This window comes from Hydra viridissima, unplaced genomic scaffold (genome assembly GCF_058129835.1).
Source record: "Hydra viridissima isolate aposymbiotic clone 2 unplaced genomic scaffold, HvirCarnegie_v1 scaffold_1, whole genome shotgun sequence".
NCBI lineage: Eukaryota > Metazoa > Cnidaria > Hydrozoa > Anthoathecata > Hydridae > Hydra > Hydra viridissima.
Genome location: NW_028324300.1, coordinates 13868057 through 13889439, shown reverse-complemented (window position 1 = coordinate 13889439; position 21383 = coordinate 13868057). Strand labels below are relative to the sequence as shown.

Here is a 21383-nt window from a genome sequence, read left to right as displayed (position 1 = left end):
CTTAGATAAAGGCTGTAATTATAATATTCCTTATTGTGAGAAACTGTTTTTTGAGCATTATTTAGGTAAGCATATTTTTGAAATTCAAAAATATTACAAAGTTTCTATTGCCAAAAACATTTACCATATTCGTCATAAGAATGTTCGTCATTGTGACTCACTTGTTAAACTTACTTGTGGATCATTTTGTAGTATTGAATATTTCTTTATCTTTGAGATGAATGTTTTTGCTTGTGTTAGATTTTTAAAAACAAGTCCGAAAGCAGCTAAGCATATTTTTATGTATACTTATGCAGAATGTCTATCTATAATTTTTGCAGAGCAAATTATACAAAAAGCTTTTTTGGTTGAAGATTGTGTTGTTAGTATTCCTGATTTATGCCCTTTTTAACTCTTCTATAATTATTCTTTGCATAATATTATTATTTGTATTATTATTGCTTTTTATCTTTGCATGATGATTTGTTTGTAACATTGTAATTTTTTTTGTGAGCTGTTTACATAATTTTTTTTTGGTGAACTGTTCTTTTTTTGGTAAACTGCAATTTTTTTTTGTTAACTATAATTTTTTTTGGTGAACTGTAATTTTTTTTTGGTGAATTGTTATTTTTTTTTTTTAAACTGTTGCATTTTATATTTGTGATAAAAAATTACATGTAACCTTCAACAGTTTATGTTGGCTTGTCAATTTTGTAAAAACTTCTGGTTTAAAAATATTGTTTTTCTTTAGAATTGTTTTTTTATTTTATAAAGTTAATATTTACATTTTCTATAACTACTGGGTTACTGTTTTTTTTTTAGGGTTACCTAGGTCATTTTATTCACTTTCCTACACAGCAACAATTAGAGTGTTGTTATTTTAAGCGGTAGTGGTGTTGTGGTAGAGCGCTCGCTTTATAAGCGAGAGGTTCCAAGTTCGATCCCCACCATGTCCCTGGTAGTACCGCGCTCAACTTGTTTCTTCATGCAGCGGCCTTGTTCATCAAGGTTTGTGTTTTGGAGTTATAGAGTTGAGAGAGGGTTATAACCACAATTAAGTAGCCTCTTCATCTGTAGTGGCCTTCTCAGCCTTGGGGAGGTGAATTAACAAAAAAAAAATTTCAGAAGCATGGTACTGGTTAAAATTGGATAATTTTCATTTAATCTACTGTCTCCCTAGACCGTTGCAATTTCGGTTACAATATATTTAACTGCTTATTTGTTGTTACAATTTTTAAATACTTAAAGTCTTATTAATATACATCTATAAATTTATGTAATACAGATCTATAACTATACATTGCTAATGAGGTATCAGATTTAATAGCAACTTATAATTTACTTCAAAATTTTTTCAAAATTATGTATTTATTTGTAATCTTTAAATTGACTTAAGTCTTAGTATTCATAATGTCTAAGTTTGCTGTTGTACAATGGTCTCGCAACGGAACTGTCTCTGTTGAATGGGATACATCTGTACTTAACAGGGCTTTTCTTGTAAATAACAAAGAGGGTGATATAAGATACACAAAACTTACTAATCGAGATGAAGGCCCCATTGAGAAGGGTAAAGTTATATGTGTGGTTGGTAAGCTTCAAATTTGAAAATATTTTAAGTTTCTTTTGAAATTTTATATTTAAAGTTGTTAATTATTTCAATTGCGTATGTTTTCAGCATTTAAGATATTTCATATAATGACATCGTTAGTAGTCTTTTATGTTTGATGTATTACAAACATCTGTTTTTAAAGATATATTTAACATTTATGAAATAGTAATTATATTATTATATTTAGACAGTTTAGAAGAAGCATTATTGAAAAAAGGCTCACTTCTCAAGAAAAAAAAAGATAAGAAATTGCTAAACATAACAAATGAAATTGAGGTTTATATATTATAAAATTTACTTTGAACAAGATCAGTTCAAACTCTGGATAAAACTTTGTTTACTTTTAAGGGTTCTGTTAGAGTTGAATATATAACAGTTCAGCAAATGGAGTTATTGTTGGTAAGTTTATTCTGCTAATAGTTTCATTTATAAAGATGGCTGTAACTCTTCCAAAATGGAACCTCATCAAAATCATACAATTTTAGAAAAGCAGACATTATGCATAAACAAAAATTGATTGACCTATCCTGTTTATTCATAAAATATAGTTTTGTGTCATATATTTTTACAATACCTAGAATACTCATACTATAGCATTAAAAGAAGATTTTGCTAAGAAGCTAACAACATTGTACAAAAAAATAGAAAGTAAGTAAACAGTCATTTGTATTCCAAATAAAATACTGGCATAGCTGAGATCAATTTTGGCAATTCTATTTCTTTTTTTTACAATAATAAGAGTTTTATTATAAAATGTTTTAAAAATTTTAAATGGAATTATAATAGCTAAACATTTGCGATTTACTTTATCAGCTGTTTTATGACTATTTCTAGTGTACTTCATTTTTCTTTTAGACATTCACTGCTTGTGACCATTCAGTAAATTTAAATGCTCAACTTTTCTGTTTTATAAAATCCTCTGTTTAAAATACCCACAGTTTTATAATGCCCTATGCTTTTAAATGTATGGATTTTATTTCACTTTTAGGGCTTGTTAGCAAAGCAGAAGAAGGTGACTTAAGCGAAGAGTTGCCAAGAAAGAAAGCAAAAATGTTGATTTCCCAACCATCAACAATCCATTCAAAACCATCTCCATTATATTTACAACCAACAAATTCACAAATACAACCTCTTTTATCACAAACATTACCAACAACTCCTCCTTTCTCAACCCAATCCCAACCCAAACAATTCCAGTCTTTTTCAACTAATGACTCCATTAATGAACATCCTGATTCCTCACTTTTTCTTAACAATCATAATTCGTTTCATGAAAATTTGTTCAATTCAATTGACTTCAATCGACTTCAATCGGAAAACATTCCATCGACTTCAAATTCATTTCAAATGCCTTCTCCACCTTTTTCACTACCAGCACAACTATATTCTGTTCCACAAATGCCACCACCATTGTTGCATTCACAACCAACATCGCTAACAAATTCACAACTTCCACTATCAATGCATTCACAACTATTAGAACAAGTACCAGCACATTCATTAGTTTCCCATACAACACAACCAACAGATTATATATGCAGTGACAAAGAAGTCACTGAAAACATGATTCCTAATAGAGTCTTAACAGCACCAACAGGAAAAAAGCTGGTCAAACAGTTATTAGGCCATTTTTATGAAAGAAATAAGTTGGTGAATGCTTCGCTATCAGGAAAAAAAGGCTCTTCAAAGTTTTCTGTTTCAAAAAAAGTTGGCCTTGATCCAGCTGTGTTGCATTTAATAACAGGTAAAAAATTATTAAATTTTAACACTTATACTCTGGAATTCCAGAATCAATTCAATACGAGAAATTGCTTATCTGCAATTTTTACAGAACTTACAATATCCAAGTTTCCGAATTTTTCGAAAAATGATGTCAGTGTTGCGCTCTGTGAAAAAATTAATGACGAGCGCAGAGCTTATTTTAAAGCAGGTATTATATTTTAATTGTATTACTTTTCGTATTTAATTATAATTATATCACTAGTTTTCATCTTTTATAAATAACAAAATTTTGTTAGGACTACTATGTCTTAATTTTATTTTATAGAAAAACAATAAATAATAGGATTTTTTAATTTCAACTAGCTTGTGACTTTCGTCTGATTTTTTATTTTTTTATTTTAATCTTGTAATTATTATTATTGTTTTAGTATATTTTTTTAGTATTAATTATTTTGATTACCGTATAATCTCTAATAGTAAGGCCAGGTTTATGTTTCAGAGTCACCAATCAAATTTTTTTATTTTAAAGTAATTATCGATTTTGAAATATACATATGTTTTTGTTTTTATAATTTATCCTTGGTTTTTAAAGTTAATTATGTTTATACCTGTTATACTATTTTATGTTTGCTTACTATTTTACTGTTTATTTTATATATGTTTTTATATAATTATTATATATGTCCTTTAAATATTGTATCAATTTTTTTTAGCTCCGAAGTCCCAAACAAAAAAGAATGCGTCAAGCACAATTTAAAAGACATACGAACGTACTCACGAACTTACGATTTTCTTTTCTTTTTTTTGTTTTGATTACTTGTCTGTGGAGAACGAACACACCGCTAAACTCATGATTTTTTCGCCTCAAAATATACTAAAATATACTAATAAATAAAATTTAAAAAAGTTTAGATAAATTATCAGGAAAAATAAACAAATTGCATTTATTCGAAAACAAAAAATGTACGTACAGCCTTTTGGTTCTCGACTAATGAGATACACATTTTTTTAATTCAATTTTTTTTCAAAGTTTTTCAAACAAGCTCGTGTAAGCTTATGCAAAATGATTATGCTTTATTAAATTTTTTTGTAGATTATGTTTTATGATTTAAATCTCTATCAAAACAAAAAAATAAAAATACAACTGATTTTCTGTTTTGTTTGTTTAAATGGTTAAAATAGAAAAAAAATTGATTTATGAAAATTTGTATTCATACTTAAGGTAGTTTATTACTTATACATTGTATTTTTATTCTAAATATCGATATTTTTAAATAAATGTTATATTAAACTTTTTTTTTTCCTATGCTTAATTTGTCTTATTTCGCGCTTCACGGTTTTAAATATTTAAAATGTTTATGAAAGTTTTAAAAAAAAATATATCCTAAAAAATAAAATTCCAGCGAATTCGCTAAACTTCCAATTTTTATATATAAACATGAAAGTTAACTTTCATAGCTAATTAGCTATGAAAGCTTTTCTAGTGAACTTCCAGTGATCTTTAAAGATCACTGGAAGTTCACTAGAAAAGTTCACTGGAAGTTCACTGGAAGTTCACTGGGTTTTGGAACAAGATCACTGGAAGTTCGCTGGAAAAGATCACTGGAAGTTCGCTGGGTTTTGGAACAATTTTTCACTGGAAGTTCACTGGGTTTTTTTGTAAGGGACTGGTCATTTTTGTATGTTTTAAATCTCTTCTCAAAGTTTCTATGCCGTATGAATGAGTTTATTTTTTGCTGTAAAGTTCTGAAATAGAACGCTGCTGAATCTATAGTAGACAATTGCAAAAAAAAAAAAATTTTTTAATTACATGATGCAGTTTTTTTAATTATATGAGCTCATGGCGGACAACTTTCTTTCAGTCCCACCGCTCAAATAGCATTTTTTTGCTCCTCACTTTGCGAACACTTGTGACAGCTTACCATGCCTTTTTTAACGAACTTTTACACTTCCGATTGTCGTATGTGATCCATTTTTTATTGACGGTTATGATACGTTTCAAATATGGCTCGATTTGATAGCTGTTCAGGGTGCGTATTCATCAAACTTTCGTAACTCTTGCGCAGCTCAATTAAGGTTACGAAAACCGAAAGTTCATGTAGCGTAACTTTTCAAATGTAACTTTTCCTGCTTAAATTGAGCTGAGCAAGTTTCTAAAAGTTTGATGAATACCATTTCAGTTTGGTGAATACCGATACTTACGCAAAAACTTACAAAAGTTTTTTTGAAACGCAAGCCGACTTGTTTTTACGGTTAAAATTATTTTTTATCCTTGCTTTTGTAAACAAACTTCAAAAACAAATAAAGAGCTTTATTAGGACGAAACATTTTGATTAAATTTCGGAAGCAAATATTGTAGGAATTTTTTTTACGTTTATAAATAAGTTTATAAAAATTTATAAATACGTTTATAAAAATTTAAAGAGTTTAGCTAAAAAAAACTAAGTCTCATTTTTATAACTATATGTTTATTTTAACTGATTAACACTTGTAATACAAATAATAAATTTTTTGATAAAAACAAACAAATATGTTAACTTTATTTTATTAAATTATTTTGACTTTTTTAACTCAAAGTATTTTATTTTGAAGTTGAAAGTTTTGCTTGTTTTATTAAACATTCCTTCCCAAAATCTTAAGAGTGTTTTTTACAATAATTGTTTAAAAAAATGTTCGCCAAAATGTAGCAAACTTCTTTAACACCTTGAACAAGGAATTGAAGTTTGCTATTGCAGTTAATAAAAATATCAATTAATCCTCTCTTGCACAGCAATGGTAAAACTTTATTCACAAGTTTCACTTCAAATGTTAAAAAAAAAAAATAATAACAAAGTAGACTAAATTGTCAGAAGCTTCTCTTAGTCTTCCCTTGTTCAAAGAACTAATCAAAGTTCCATATTTTTGAAACATATCAAAGATGTCTGTTTCTTCTAAAATTGAATGTAATTCTGGAAGTTTGTAAGCAATAAAACCTGCAATATATAAAAGCCCTTGTTTGCATTCATTTGGCAACTGAACCTCACAATTTTCACATATTGACATATAAAACTCCACATCAAGTTCACAGTTATCACAGTGGTGGTGAGCAGGAGGAAATATTGTAAAATCTGCTTGCTCATCTAGCAACTTTGCAGTTTTGTTGATTCTAATTTTTGAATAGTATTTTGCACAGTTATCAAATATGTGCCACCTGACCCTTGCACAGTGGAAAATAAAGGTGTGTTTCGGACCAAAAATCGATAACTTTTTTGTTACTAAAAATAGAGATTTGAAATTTTGCACAAATGTAAAGTAGTATATGATGCTTCTAATGAAATACTTTTTATAAGAATTTTTTGTAATACAATATTAAAAATAAATAAATAAAAATCAAAAACTTCAAAATTGGCAGTTTGTTAATTTACACTTTAACACAATGCTTTACAAATGTATGAAAATACCTTAAAATTATTCAAAACGACAAAAAATACTTAAAGTGCTTACCTACTAATTATTGAAATATTTAAAACAGTTTCTTAATAACAATTTTTAAATAGTTGTTTTTATGAAATAATGTATAGGTATATTAAGGTGGTACCAGGGTAAAGGTAACTTTTTAACAAGAAATTGAAAACTATTAATAGACTTTAGCTCTTTTCTATTAATGAACAAAAAAAATATATAAATCAGTAGCCAAAAAAAAAAAAAATTTAATGATGATGACGTCATTAATTATGCGCATAATAATGATGACGTCATTAATTATGCGCATAATTAGTGTTATGTTACCCCCAAAACTGCTTATTCTTTCATCTAATATAACTAACTCAAAAAGAGTCAAAACTGCTTGAAAAGTTGAACATGAATTCTTTAACGTATTAAGAATGTTTTCTATGAAACAGAATCTTTTAAAACATTTTTAATTTTACCAGGTTGACATTCGAACTTTAAGATATAAATATAAGGGAAGTTTGGGACCAAAGCATGATAAAAATGAGTTTTAAATAAAAAATAACAAAAATTTGCTTCATAGACAACATTCGTAATATGTTCATCTTTAAACCTGCAAAATTTCAGCCCATTATCTATTTTCTATGAAAAGTTATTTTTTCTGAAAAATTGAGATTTAGCGAGAAAAAAAGCGTTTCTAAGGTCGTTGTTATGAAGTAAGAACCAAACTGCTCTTTAAAAAAAGGCCAAATTTGATTAAGATTAATAAGATTTTTGATTTTTTGCAAAACGCATATTGAAATAGGTAGATTTAAGAATTCAAAACATTAATTTTGGTATTTTTCAAAATTTTATCAAAAATAGCCGTTTTTTACCCTGGTACCACCTTAAAGGTACTATATCATAACTACATAGGGACTTTCAGTTCCTGAAATCAGTTCGTTGACTTTCAAAAGCTGCAGAGTATCTTCATCAAGTTCTTGCACATTTCACGCAAAGAATTTATTTGGCTTTTTACTTCATCTACAATGGCTTTAGTTTTCTTGGAAGTCTCTTTGCAGAATTCTATGCATATAGGTCGACAAAAACGAACATATGAAGGTGCCGGATTTTGCCAAACAACTGCGCCAGTTACTTTATCAATTAGTTTGATAGGCGTCAAAAAACTAGTAAACAAATTTGCATAAGAAATAAGTTCAGATTCCTCTGGAAGTTTCTACTTGTATTGGCTTTGGCCAGAGGAACCATCACAGCCCCATTTAGTATATGAAAGTAAATGCTTGAATTCAATACTGTACACGGAATCTATGGTCAAAATTCTAGCTACAGTGTGATCCAATAAATCTTGCAGTTCCAGAATTTTCGGATGTGTGTTCGTAATTTCTATTGCAGAAGATGGTGGATAGCAGGTCTGTTTAATTTCTTGAATTTTACAATATGGTGGAAATATGGAACAGTTTCGTTCATTTGTCACCTTCCTCATGTACAAATATTGTGCTTTTGTTACATCTAAATCAATAAACACGCTGAGTGCTTCTTCATCAGTTAGCATATTTTTCTGGCTTGCGTTTTCCATAAAACTCGATATTAATTTTTTTTGTCTTTATCAGCAATCCTTAATGATTCAACAAGTTTTGCTTCTGCTTCTTCTCCTATTGAATGCAACGCCTGAAGATATGTATTAAAGATATGCTCGAATCCATATTCCTTAAGGTGGTACACCCCCATTCTAAAAAATTTCCTTAAAATAATCAATACAAAATTAAAACTACAATACACAAGTTAAAACAAGTATGCTGATTTTTTTTTTTAAATAAGAAATCTCGATTGCTCAACTTTTGCCTCACTTATTCCATACGAATTGCCAAAATATGGGTGTAATTTAAAACAAGATATCTCCAGTTCTATATATCTTTTAACTCTGAAATTTTCACACTATGTTCCTAAAAGGTACGAAGAGGTTATGAACCAAAATCATGCATTAAAGATGCATAAAACATTTTAAAAATAATTTTCTATATATTTAAAAAAATTGTTAACAAAAAAAGCAAGAAAAAAAGATTTTAAACATACTTATACATCATATTTATTTGTAGTTTTGGTTCATTACCTAAGTCAATTAATAACAAAAACACCCTGAAAATTTCAAGTCAGCATATGGTCCCAAACAGAAAATATTGCGTTTTAAAATTTAGGTATTTGGTAAACATGACATTTTGAGAAAAACACAAAAAACAAAATAAAAGTTCGTTATATTAGGAAAAGAAGCACGAGCCCAATTAAAAACCTCCACTATTATATTGTGGGTCCTTTTCGTATTAAATCATATGATTAGTAAGTAGTTTACATTTTTTGTTTTTAAAATGCGTTGCTATGGCGTTGCTACGGACTTCTCAATTTACTATGGCCAAAAAACACATAATTATACACACTTCCTTATTTATTTATTAAAAAAAAAATTAATAATATCGTTCTATGAAAAATTTTGAAATTAAAAAACCAATTTTCAAAAAATTGATTTTTTCTAAAAAATTTCAAAATTAATGGGGATGTACCACCTTAAGTAACATGGAATTTTTTCTTTTTTTGCTGGATTCTGATGAATATCCATAAGACACGCACGGCCTTCCGCGTTTTTCAAAAGAAGTAGATGGCGTGGAGTCGGTAATTGCCTCTTCTGAGTTAGGTAAAGATACACAATATCCAACCAATCACTGTTCTTAGATAAAAAAGCTTCCTTTTTCCGTGACGCCAGAATCCATCGTTTATTAAAAGACGGAATAATGTGCCTTTAAATATCACCAATGATGAAACACAAGTTGTCCTCAGAAAGTTGATAATTTTCATTTAAAATTGTTGACAGTGCCTCAACTGTCTTTCCTCCATCAATATAGGAAAGCAATAATTTACATTTCAAACACTTAAAAGTTGTCATTTTAACAAGTCACAAAAGTAACTTAAGTAATATTCAATAGTCAAACGAGTCGGTTTAATTTCCACTGTGAATTTGTTATACTGATATAAATGTTTCAACACTTTATATATTGGCAGTGTACATTCACCACAAAATGAGTGCAAAAATAAAAGAATGCCATGGTATCAATAAAAAATTGATAATAAATTAAAAAACATATACCAAGCTATTGTTACAAATGAACAAAATTTAAAACCACGATAAAAAGCGGTTTTCTGTTTTTTTACTTTTATCACTCAAACCGCACGTTTCTGCAACTCATTCTTATACATGTTTTTAATAAACACCTTGGCTACAATACTTCATTAAATGTAAAGCGTGGGGAAGCGTGGGTAACTACCAAAAGTCTCAGTGAACTTGAAGAATATTATTTTTTTTCATTTATTTTATTGTTCAAATAATTACTCCTAAACTGAACCATATAAGTAAAAATGTATAATTTTCTTAAAATCTCCATAACATGAGCTTTTCAAAAATGTATAATACTTTATACTTATTCCTAGAAAGTTTTTTAGAAAATTAACTTTTAAAGTGATGAAGCGAACAGGTTTGAAATGAACATCCGCAAAAGTAATAAACAATAGGGCTTCAAATCTTTTATTTTTACATAAAATTATGTGAAATTCCTGCATTATAGTAATGATTGACCATTAAACTATTAAATAAAATTGAAATATAATGACAGTAGCGACATTAGTAAAAAACATTTATGATATGCTGGTGCTCTACAATTTTCCACTGTGCCTTGCTGATATTTCCTAAACTGTTTTTCTAGTGCATCTGATTGCATGTGTCCTAGCAATACATAAGATACACCGCAATTCAACAAATACTTGGCACAGCTCTGGGGCGGGTTTAGGGTTAGGCTTATTTGGCGTGTCGACTAACATCTTTTTTGGTAAACACTTTTTAATTAAAAAAACTTTCTAATTTTAAAAACATACATCCTTCAATTTTATTTTGTGATTTTTTGGGTGTAAATTAGCGATATCTAAGGAATTTTTACAAGTATAAATTCCCTATCTTGCTCGTTTTTTACCGGCTTCCGAATTTAAGAAATATTTGTAAAGTGGACTCTAATTTTGTTATCGGTAGCGTAATTTCGGACCATATTAGGTGCGCCTAACCTGGCCTGTTTACTTGGCTGACGAGATTTCGAAATCGTATAAATTCTTATTAAATTATTTTATTTTTATTCTCCGGTAACGTAACTTCAGGTCAAGTTAGGCAAAACTTTTTTGCGCCTAACTTGGCCCGTTTATTCGGCAAACGAGAGTCCAAAAAGTTGTTAAGTTCATTTAACTAGAGGTTTTTTTTCATCGTTCGGTAGCGTAACTTTAGGCCAAGTTAGGCTCCCACCCCCGCCCCTCTCTATACCTAGAAGCGTTAACATTTCTTGGCTAAACCCGCGCCTGCAGCTTGCTAATCTTTTAGAAGTTTTTTGCAAAGCACTTGCAGTATCCATTGTTAACTTTTTCTCTCTTAATTTTGAATTTACGCATTTCAAATTTTCAGCAAAATAAGAAATATAGTTCTCTAAGAAGTCTATTTGCCAATTATTGACTGAAGTAATAGGCTTTCTTCGAATATCATTTAATCTAATATCTAGACCTTTTACTTTACTGTTGACAATAAGCCATCACTTGAGAACTGTTTCAATAAAAAGTGCAGTATCTTTAACTTCAGGAATTTATACACGTAATGCTGCAACTATTTCATCACAAAAAACTTTGAGAACTGATCCATAATTTTATCTTTCAATTGGTTTTGGTGACTTGATGCCTCATATAACTTGCTCGCTTAGAATCTGTTTCATTGTTAATAGCATAACTTACAGCATTCTCCAGTTGAGAATAATATTTAATAATTCCTTTGTTTAAAAAAGAAAATAAATGTCTCCAGAATCTTCTAAAGTTATATATATTGAAAACTTAGGTACTGGTCCACAATGTTTATATGACATTAAAGATATATTTTTTTCTTTTTCAACAAAATAAAATTTTTCTTCACAGTTATTTATCATTGACTTCAAATTTTTTACAATTGAATTAAATTGAATAGCGTTAATTTTTTTGTTTTTGTTTCAGTTTTTGAACTCATCAGGTAAACTATTTCTTTCAGAGCACATTAACCCAGTGACATCTCGTTTTCTAGACATTTTTGGAATACAAGACACTGGTATACCTTTAAAGACTGATGGAGGATGCACTGGAACAAAACTATCACCTTTGACTTTTTTAATTCTGCATCTTTAGGCTAGTGCTGAGCACAAATTCGCTTATAATCTGTAAACACAAAGTTTGCATTTGGAAGTTTTTTAACCCATCACTCGCGATCCTCGGATTTAAAGGGAAATCTATACATTGAGATATAAAAATTATATTTTATTTTTGATTAGCAATTTGAGGAGCAACCATAGACGCAGCATTTATTAGGTATTTTACAAGTTCAACTATAATAGTTTAAATCAAACAACCAAAATCCTCATTGAAACTATACTTCTACGTAAAAAAGTCGGCCTTCGCTATTTTTACGGAAAATGAGCTGTCGCGGCCTGTTAAAGAAGACCATGTTCTGATCGAATGTGAAAACTACGTCAACCGAGATTTATAAACAAAGTCTCAAATAATTACACGACTTTGTCCTTAACTAAACATCTTCCTCATTAATTTCTTGCTGCCTAAAATAATTCCAGAAAATATGTAATTATAGACTTTATATAAAAAAAAACACACCCATAAAATAGGAGCTAAACGATTTTTCTATATATGTATCCAATTATTCCATGAGTTAGATAACCATAACGAAATATGCGTGTTATTAAATTGTTATTAAAGCTGCAATGAAGTCATTAGCTGGACAGATGATACTTATGTGAAATCCTGGTCAGTTTAGCATTTTTTTGATTATGCTATAAAATTTGATATGTTTTAATTTCCTCTTAGGCTCATTAATTTTTATATTGGTGTTTATATAAAGAAATAAAACATAAGAACACAAGATGCTGGAATTAAAAGACCGCTCAAAGCGTTACAAAAAGGTTTCTTTCTTAGGGGAAGGAGCTGTAAGTAAAAGTTTTTGTATTGTAATTTTGATTATTTTGACAAATAAAACATTGCTATTTTGTTAAATAACAATTTTTAGTTTGCTACTGTGTACAAAGCTGAAGATACAGAAAAAGAAAATTGTATTGTAGCCGTTAAAAAGGTCATACAATAATTATTTCTATATGTATGTATGTATGTATGCATGTATGTATGTATGTATGTATGTATGTATGTATGTATGTATGTATGTATGTATGTATGTATGTATGTATGTATGTATGTATGTATGTATGTATGTATGTATGTATGTATGTATGTATGCATGTATGCATGTATGTATGTTTGTATGTATGTATGTATGTATGTATGTATGTATGTATGTATGTATGTATGTATGTATGTATGTATGTATGTATGTATGTATGTATGTATGTATGATATTTTTCTTTTTTGGTTTTGATGTCACTCTGCATCATTTTATTTTAGTTATTTTTATTGATTCTATTAGATAAAATTGGGCCACCGTTCTGAAGCCAAGGATGGTATTTTGTTTAAAATAAGTTCTTAATGATTTATATACCATTTTGTTTAGTAAAAATTGGGTTCAAATTTTCTTTATCATTTTTTCTTTCAGGTATCAACAGAACAGCACTACGTGAAATTAAACTATTGCAGGAACTTCATCACCCTAACATAATAAGAGTAATTATGTATATATTGCTTTTATTTATTTTTTAATGATATAAATGATTTTTATGTTATTTCTATTATCATCATCACAATTATATATATATACAGTACTGTGAATAAATTTTAGCCCACTTATTAAAATCGTGTTTTTTTAACAGATTTTGAATAATAGCTTCCAAATTTTTTTTTATCTAAAATAATGTCTAACTTCAAATAATACTAAACACTATTTTAACAAACAAAAGCAATATTTATCAAAATTTTACATAGATTTTTGTATTTAGATATCTATTTTTATTGTATGCTGATCTAAACCCAATTCATATCAGCTCATTTGTTTTTAGTTTGCTCTTGCATTTTTGTTTATTTATTGCTGTGAAGGCTTCATATTAGATAATAGTACAGTTTACAAAGATATTTCATAGATACTGTGTGCTTAATATTATTTTTTGTTTTTTTAAGAGCAAAACTTCTTTTAATTTACGTTTTTTTTTTTTTTTTTTTTTTTTTTTTGTATTATTATTTTTATTGTTATTTAGTAATAAAATGGGTAAAATTCCACTACTGGAACGTAAAAAAATTATCGTGCTTCATGAAGAAGGTTATTCTCAATGACAAATTGTCCAAAAAACAAAATATTCAAGGACAGCAATTAGAGAAATTATAAAAAAATTTTAAAACATGGGATCTCTTGAGGATAAAATTTGAAGTGGAAGACCTCCAAAGCTTACAAAACATGACATAAAGTATTTTAAAAATGTGTCTCTGCAAAATTGGAAAAAAACCTCCAGTGAACTAGCCCAAGACATTCAGGCTGCAACTGGGACAAATTTTTCCTCATCTTGCATTCAACGACATTAGCTAAAAGCTGGGTTAAGAGGGTGTGTTGCAGTTCGAAAGCCTTTACTGTGTCGTGGCAATAAAGAAAAAAGACTTAAATATGCAAAACAGCATAATAATAAGATTCAAGGAATGTTAAACCGTGTACTATACACAAATGAATCAAATTTTGAATTGTTCGGAAGCAGAAGACAACAGTATGTAAGAAGAAGGGTAGGAGAGGTTTATCGCCCTGATTGTCTACATCCAATAATCAAGCATGGGGGAGGTTCTGTTTTAGTTTAGGGTTGTATTTCATCATCTGGAGTAGGTGATTAAATCAGAATTGGTGGCAAACTGACAGGAGAACAGTATAAAGAAATTTTCAGACATCATGCAATACCATCTGGAATGAGACTAATTGGTAATAATTTCATTCTACAGCAAGACAATGATCCCAAACATTGTTCCCGAGTGGCCAAAAAATATTTACAGGACATGTGTGAGGAGGGAGTTCTCGAAGTAATGAACTGGCCTCCTTAAAGTCCAGATTTGAACATTATTGAGCATGTTTGGAATTATTTGGATAAAAAAAAGGCTGAATATGACCCCAAAAATGTCGAAGAATGTTTTTGAATATTAAAAAAAGAGTGGGACAATATTCCACAAAATTTTATTACAAATTTATATGAATCAATTCCCAGGAGATCAAAAATAATTTTAAACTTATGGTGGGCTAAAACTTATTCACAGTACTGTATATATATATATATATATATATATATATATATATATATATATATATATATATATATATATATATATATATATATATATATATATATATATATATATATATATATATATATATATGTACAAATTCAGCATCAACATTATCAAAAATTTTGTTTTAATTGGGTTTTCAGTTGCTTGATGTGTTTGGTCATAAATCAAGTATAAGTTTGGTGTTTGACTTTATGGAAACAGATTTAGAGGTATTATTTATTAACTCATAGTTTCATAAAAACTTATTTCAAATTAGTATTAGTAAGACCCATAAAAGCAACTTTTTATCAGAAGTTTCTCATCCTTCATGTTTTCTCATGTTTCTCATGCATTGAGCAGCATGTTTCTTCAGGCTTTACATGGTCTTAACAATTTGGTTTGCCTTTTTTTTTTTATTTTTGCAATTTTGCCATCTCTATTGACTTAGTTCCCAAATATCTATTTTATTTGCTATGTTCTCCATCATTCTCCCTTTAAATTTTTAAAAATAAATGTTTATTTGTGTGGTGTTTTTTAATTTATTCTCAATCCTTAAGTGATATTCTTTACTAAAAATTAATAATTTTAATGGAAATAAAATTGAGGATCTTAACTTTACAGATTTAAATTTTTTACTTAATCTTTTTTTCAAGCTGATAATTAAAGACACTTCACTCATTTTAAGTCCACCTCATATTAAGAGTTTTATACTGATGACAATTCAAGGTTTAGAATATTTGCACTCAAATTGGATATTACATAGGGTAAGGTGCTATTTTTATTTACTTTTAAAATAGTTTATATATATATATATATATATATATATATATATATATATATATATATATATATATATATATATATATATATACACACTGCCCGATAAAAGTTTTCGGTCACTCTGTTTTTTGTAAAAATGGTATAAAAAACAAGTTAACTAATTACAGTTTACCAAATATCATTACAAATAATTACAAACTAATCAACGTGTTTAAAGCTATGATATAAATAAACAAGTTTTTGCAATATAACACGAACAAAAGTTTCTTTTTTTTTTCGTCAAAAAATTCATCCTTTGCCTTCCTTACTGCACAAACAAGTTTTGGCATACCTTTGATTAAATTATCCAAATAAATTGAAGAAATATTTTTCCGCACTCATTGCAAAATTGACCTCAAATAAGTTGTTGATGTAGGACACTCTTTTCTTAACTCACGATCCAGTTGTTCTCATAGTAACTCCATTGGGTTGAGATCAGGGGATTGTGGGGGCCATGTTATAATTTTGAGTTCTCCGCGAGCTTCTTTTTTTTGCAAATAGTTTGTACAGTATTTAGCTGTGTGTTTTGGGTCATTATCCTGTTGCATGGTGAACCCATGGCCAAGTAGACACTTTCCACAAGGCACGGCATGTCTACATAACATCTTATGATATATGTTTTTATCAAGAATTCCATTTATTTTCACGAGATTACCAACCTAATTAAAAGCAAAACAGCCTTACACCATTACCAAACCTCCACCATGTTTGACAGTAGGCTGTATACACTTTGGATGAAATTTTTCAGTAGCTGTTCGTCTCACATAGATCCATCGCTTTGTTCCAAAAACAAGAAGTTTGGATTTGTCCATCCACAATACATTTTGCCAGTCTCATTGAAGGGCTCATTGAAGTCTCTTTTTCCGATTTATTTGTTTTAGAAGAGATTTTCGAACAGCTACTCTATCATTTAAGCCAACAGTTTTCAAGCAACATCTTACAGTTCTTTCTGAAATAGTTTTATTATGAGCAGCAATGAAGTTAGATGTTATTTCTTGGGCTGTTAAATGTCTATTTCGTTTACATGAGAGTATAATCGACTTGTCTTTAGCCTTTGATGTTTTGCAGGGGTGTCCAGTTCTTTTCCTATCTTTATTTGTACCAGTACATTTAAACCAACGAATAGTATCACTCACAGTTGATTGCGGTATTTTCAACAATTTCTGAATATATCTAGTAGAACGATCATCTTTTACCAGAGCAACAATTGAAGAACACGTTTCTAGTGATAAATTACATTTCTTTGACATTTTATATTATTTTCTAAAATTTTAGTCTAAATATAATCAAAACGCACTTTTATAAACTAGAAATTAAAAAAATATATCAAACTTTATTCAGCTATATAAACTATTTACTAAATTTATTAATCCAATATTTTATATTAATTTCAACGAAATTATGCTTTGATTCAAAAGAACAGTTGAATTTTATTTACAAACTTTTTGTTAAGTATGTTCAAGCATATTAAAACAGGTATTAAAAATTATTACACTATTAAAACTTTAAGTGACCAGAAACTTTTGCTTGGCAGTGTGTATATATATATTTATATATATATATATATATATATATATATATATATATATATATATATATATATATATATATATATATATATATATATATATATATATATATATATATATATTTATGTATATATATATATATATATATATATATATATATATATGTATGTATGTATGTATGTATGTATGTATGTATGTATGTATGTATGTATGTATGTATGTATGTATGTATGTATGTATGTATGTATGTAGTATTTGAAAGTATCACATACAAAATATTTTGAAGTCTTTTTTTCAATTAATTTTATGGTATTAACTTTATTTCAAAAGGTTTAAAAGTGTTATTTGATGTTGAACATAGAATTACACAAAGTAACTTTGCCTGATTCTAAGGCTACAGCATTTTAAACTATAAATCATCCTTCAGGATATGAAGCCAAACAACCTGCTACTGGACTTAAAAGGTGTTTTAAAAATTGGTGATTTTGGTTTGGCAAAGACATTTGGTTCTCCAAATCGTGTGTACACAAATCAAGTGGTAACACCGTAAGTTTTGTTCTTGATCTTTTCTAACAATAATCTAGTAACACAGTCTAGTTGCACAATATAGTCTAGTAACACAACTATTTACTTATTACCATAAGAATCATAGCTTTATCTTTCATTTAAATGAAGTGAATAGAGGCGCAAAAAGCAACTTTTTAATTTCAGATGGTATAGATGTCCAGAGCTTTTATTTGGTGCAAAAAACTATGGAACAGGAATTGATATGTGGGCTGTGGGTTGTGTTCTGGCAGAGTTATTGCTGAGAGTAAGATGTTTTTAATAATTGCATCAAATTCAAATATGATGAAAAAACTTGTGGTGTTTTTTAGATTTCTTTTATTAACATTATTGCAATTATAACTGTATATAAATTGTATTTTCACAATAATCTTTTAGCTTTAGTTATTAAGGTGTTTTTTTCATTCTTTTGGTGTTTAAAACTGTGTCAAACCTTTAGTTTTGTTCTGTTTATGTTACCTGCTACCAGGTCCCTTTCTTACCAGGAGAGTCAGATTTAAGCCAGTTGTCTAAAATCTTTGAAACTCTTGGAACACCAACAACTGCTGAGTGGCCAGTGAGTTAGTTCAGAATTTTATTTTCATTACTTTGTTGACACAATAAAATTGTTTTGTTTGTTTTGTTTTATTTTATAATTGCTATATTATTTACATAACTTTTCAAAAAGATAACAAGAGAAAAATAAAAAAAGATTTTCTAAAAATTTTTTTTTTTTGTAAGTATAAGTAAAGATTAATTTTATAAAAATTAAAACAAGTCTTAATTAGGCTAAAGACTTTTTTTTAGAATTTATCTAAATTTTTAGGAATTAAGAGAGTTATCCGATTTTGTTGAATTTAAAAAGTTTCCACGAATACCTTTACACGAAATATTTTCTGCAGCTGGTGATGATCTTTTGGATTTGCTCAATCAATTATTTCTTTACAATCCACTTAAAAGAATAACTGCAACTCAGGTAATAATTGGCTAGTTACTTATGATTTTTAATAATTCTCTCAATTAATGGCATCGTAAACTCAATTAATGGCATCATAAAGTTATGGTATAAAGTATATCTCAAGGCTGAGGATATTAATGTGTTGGTGGTGGTGGAGCTTAATTATTTTTAAGTTGCTTAATTATGTTTAAATTGCTTAACTATGCTTAACATTTTCTCTAAGATTAAAAGTAATAAAATTAGAAATAAAAAAACTTGATTTTTTACTGGTTCATTGTACCAGTAAAAGGTAAAGTTTTTTGACGGAGTCTTAATTTTTAAGTTTTTATAATTTTTTTTTTTTTTTTGGAATTTTTTAAGGTCATGTTTTTTTTATGGAGTCTTAATTTTTCCAGTAAGTTTTATAAATTTTATCAGAGCCAGTTTGTTACAGAGGCAATAAAACAATGTATTTTTTAGGCTCTGAAACATGAATATTTTTCTAATCGTCCTGCACCAACACCATGCAATTTGCTTCCTCAGCCAAGTAAAAAAGCTGAAGATGAAGAGGTCAAATCAATTAGTATTTCTCTTAAAAGAAAAATGGAGGATTCTTCAGGTCAAGGTTAGTATTTTCATAACAATTTTTTGCTCTCTCATTTATATTTTCATTCCTTGTGTGAATTAAAGTTAATTTGTTGTTTTTTTCCAGTTAATTTTTTTTTTTCCCCAGATATTACTGCAAAAAAGTTGATATTCTGAACCATGCTTGTTGTTTGAAGAAATTTTGGTTAACAACCAGATGATATAGTGAAAAGTTAAAAAATGCGAAGATTGTCAACTATTCCATTATTAAAAAGGCAAGATAAGAAGTTGACTCTAAAGCAATAGAAAATAGTTTAATTTTTTTGTTATGTTTCTAGTGTTTTTGTTATGTTTCTTTTTAATTCTAAGTATTTTATAAAAGTAGTTTTTACTTTTCAAAAAAAAAAATGTTGCTTTCTTTTTTTAGAATATTCATTATTTTTCTTTATTTCTATTTATGTAAGAAGTTAACAATTTATTTAAAAATTTACTTATTAAGTTATTGTATTTAATGCAATATTGTGTACAATGTTGCAACAAATATAAATATTTTTACCAAAAACATAGGAGAATATACAGATCGTGTAGAGTGAGTAGGTCAAATACCGTGGTATTTTAACTATTTTAGTCAATATCGGTACACAATCCAATATAAGTTTTCAAAATTGAACAATTATTGTTTATACTATATATGTAATAAATAAATTTTACTTAATCAGCATATGGTGATTCATGGAACATAGGTTAAACTAAATACTTTTAGTACCTAATCAGCATATTGCACGCTTTAAATCTTCAACATATTTACAAACACGTAAACATAAACATGTATCAGAAGTCACTATTAGAATTATGCATAAATCATGTAAGAAAATTAGTTTTAATATAGAAAAAACCGCTATTAGTATGGTTATCATTAGCAATTGAACCACAAATGTTTTTCGACGAGATCTTTCTCAGCTCGGTAACTTTTCCTGTAAACATCAGTAAGCATCAGAGTCTCTGAAGTTTTGTATGTACGATACTACCATAACAATACCAATTTCAAAGTACCGCTTACAGAAAATGTTACCAAGCCAAGAAAGATCATAAACATCAACGATACGTCGATGTTGGTATCCTTACAATAGTATCATACATACGAGACTCAGATGCTTAGTTCCAGAGATGATAAACGGCAAAAATCTTCTCGCCTCCGCGTTTCTTCCGCAGCTATTGGCAGCCGCTTCCCAAAGCTTTTTTTGCCTGCAGAATGTTCTGGCTTCCACCTCCAGATGCTTCCGCCTCCCAATTGGAGGCCGCCGTTAGAACTTATTTTTGGAGACAGAATGTTTTGAAGGCCGCCGCCAATCGGGAGACGGAAGCCACTGGCGGCCGCCGTCAGAAGATATTTCGGAAGTAAGTTGATTTGGTGGCCGCCTCCAGTGGCTTCGACCTCCCAGTTGGCTGCAGCCGCTAAACTGGAAGCGAAATTTTTGCCTCCCGCCGCCTGAAGTTGAAAACAAAGGGACAAAATTTTCATTAAAAAAAATTAAATCTTTAAATTGCTTGTTAATTTAAAAACGTTTGTTTTTAAATTAACAACCAATTTAAAGATTAATTGGATTCAAATATTGTAAAATTGACATCAAAATTGTGTTTTATATGAAATTTATTGCCAAACTTTGACTATTAAAAAATTATGATTTTGTCAGAGTGGTTTTTTGTTTTTTTATAGCTATTAACAAAATTTGAAGTTTTATATTTAAAACAAGAGTTAAAAGTTGGAAATATTAAATCCATGCCATAGGCTAAAAAATCTTTTCGACGAAACTTAATAGAAAGTAAATTGTTAGTTTTTTGATCAAAGTTTGAACTTTTGAACAAGTCGTTCATCGGTTGAATTAAAACTGTCATTTTTCAACCATAACATTAAATTCTTAACTTGACTCATTAG

General features: G+C 28.5%; 3 protein-coding genes, 1 long non-coding RNA gene and 2 pseudogenes across 8 annotated transcripts in view; 3 read left to right on the top strand and 3 right to left on the bottom strand.

Annotated features, from left to right (window-relative positions):
- The window catches only part of LOC149893460 (uncharacterized), a 4161-nt gene extending 3432 nt beyond the window's left edge, over positions 1-729 (top strand). Inside the window, exon 2 of the mRNA XM_090081173.1 lies at positions 1-729. This exon is cut by the window's left edge and continues 1847 nt beyond it. Within this exon, the coding sequence (XP_089937299.1) occupies positions 1-391 (391 nt within the window). The 3' untranslated portion in view covers positions 392-729.
- A 31-nt stretch (positions 730-760) lies between these two features.
- LOC149893459 (uncharacterized) lies at positions 761-4297 on the top strand. Of its 2 annotated transcripts, XM_090081189.1 has the most exons (7): positions 761-1567; positions 1776-1864; positions 1937-1987; positions 2167-2236; positions 2577-3332; positions 3420-3518; positions 4024-4293. In XM_090081189.1, exons 1-7 carry the CDS (start codon positions 1390-1392, stop codon positions 4065-4067), a joined length of 1287 nt encoding a protein of 428 aa, XP_089937315.1. In that variant the 5' UTR covers positions 761-1389; the 3' UTR covers positions 4068-4293. The 2 variants fall into 2 exon arrangements, with proteins under 2 accessions (XP_089937315.1, XP_089937309.1); XM_090081183.1 differs by having other exon boundaries at positions 808-1567; positions 2577-3518; positions 4024-4297.
- LOC149893458 (uncharacterized) lies at positions 4085-4971 on the bottom strand. The gene is made up of 2 exons (XR_016450553.1): positions 4282-4971; positions 4085-4184 (listed from the first exon to the last, which is right to left on the bottom strand). It is a non-coding gene; the product is annotated as an uncharacterized LOC149893458 (long non-coding RNA).
- A 1147-nt stretch (positions 4972-6118) lies between these two features.
- LOC149893457 (uncharacterized) lies at positions 6119-11487 on the bottom strand (annotated as a pseudogene).
- A 1-nt stretch (position 11488) lies between these two features.
- On the bottom strand, positions 11489-12146 carry LOC149893456 (uncharacterized; annotated as a pseudogene).
- A 176-nt stretch (positions 12147-12322) lies between these two features.
- Positions 12323-21138, top strand: LOC145187429 (cyclin-dependent kinase 7-like). 4 transcript variants are annotated; one of them, XM_090089291.1, is made up of 13 exons: positions 12323-12598; positions 12693-12777; positions 12858-12920; positions 13269-13302; positions 13395-13462; positions 15196-15264; positions 15688-15798; positions 17810-17928; positions 18094-18193; positions 18416-18502; positions 18752-18901; positions 19343-19487; positions 19596-21138. In XM_090089291.1, the coding sequence occupies exons 2-13, from the start codon at positions 12715-12717 to the stop codon at positions 19622-19624; spliced, it is 1038 nt and encodes a 345-aa protein (XP_089945417.1). In that variant the 5' UTR covers positions 12323-12598; positions 12693-12714; the 3' UTR covers positions 19625-21138. The 4 variants fall into 4 exon arrangements, with proteins under 4 accessions (XP_089945417.1, XP_089945424.1, XP_089945427.1 ...); XM_090089298.1 differs by lacking the exon at positions 12323-12598 and having other exon boundaries at positions 12636-12777; XM_090089301.1 differs by lacking the exons at positions 12323-12598; positions 12693-12777; positions 12858-12920 and having other exon boundaries at positions 13286-13302; positions 13395-13470.
- Positions 21139-21383: the final 245 nt, after the last annotated feature.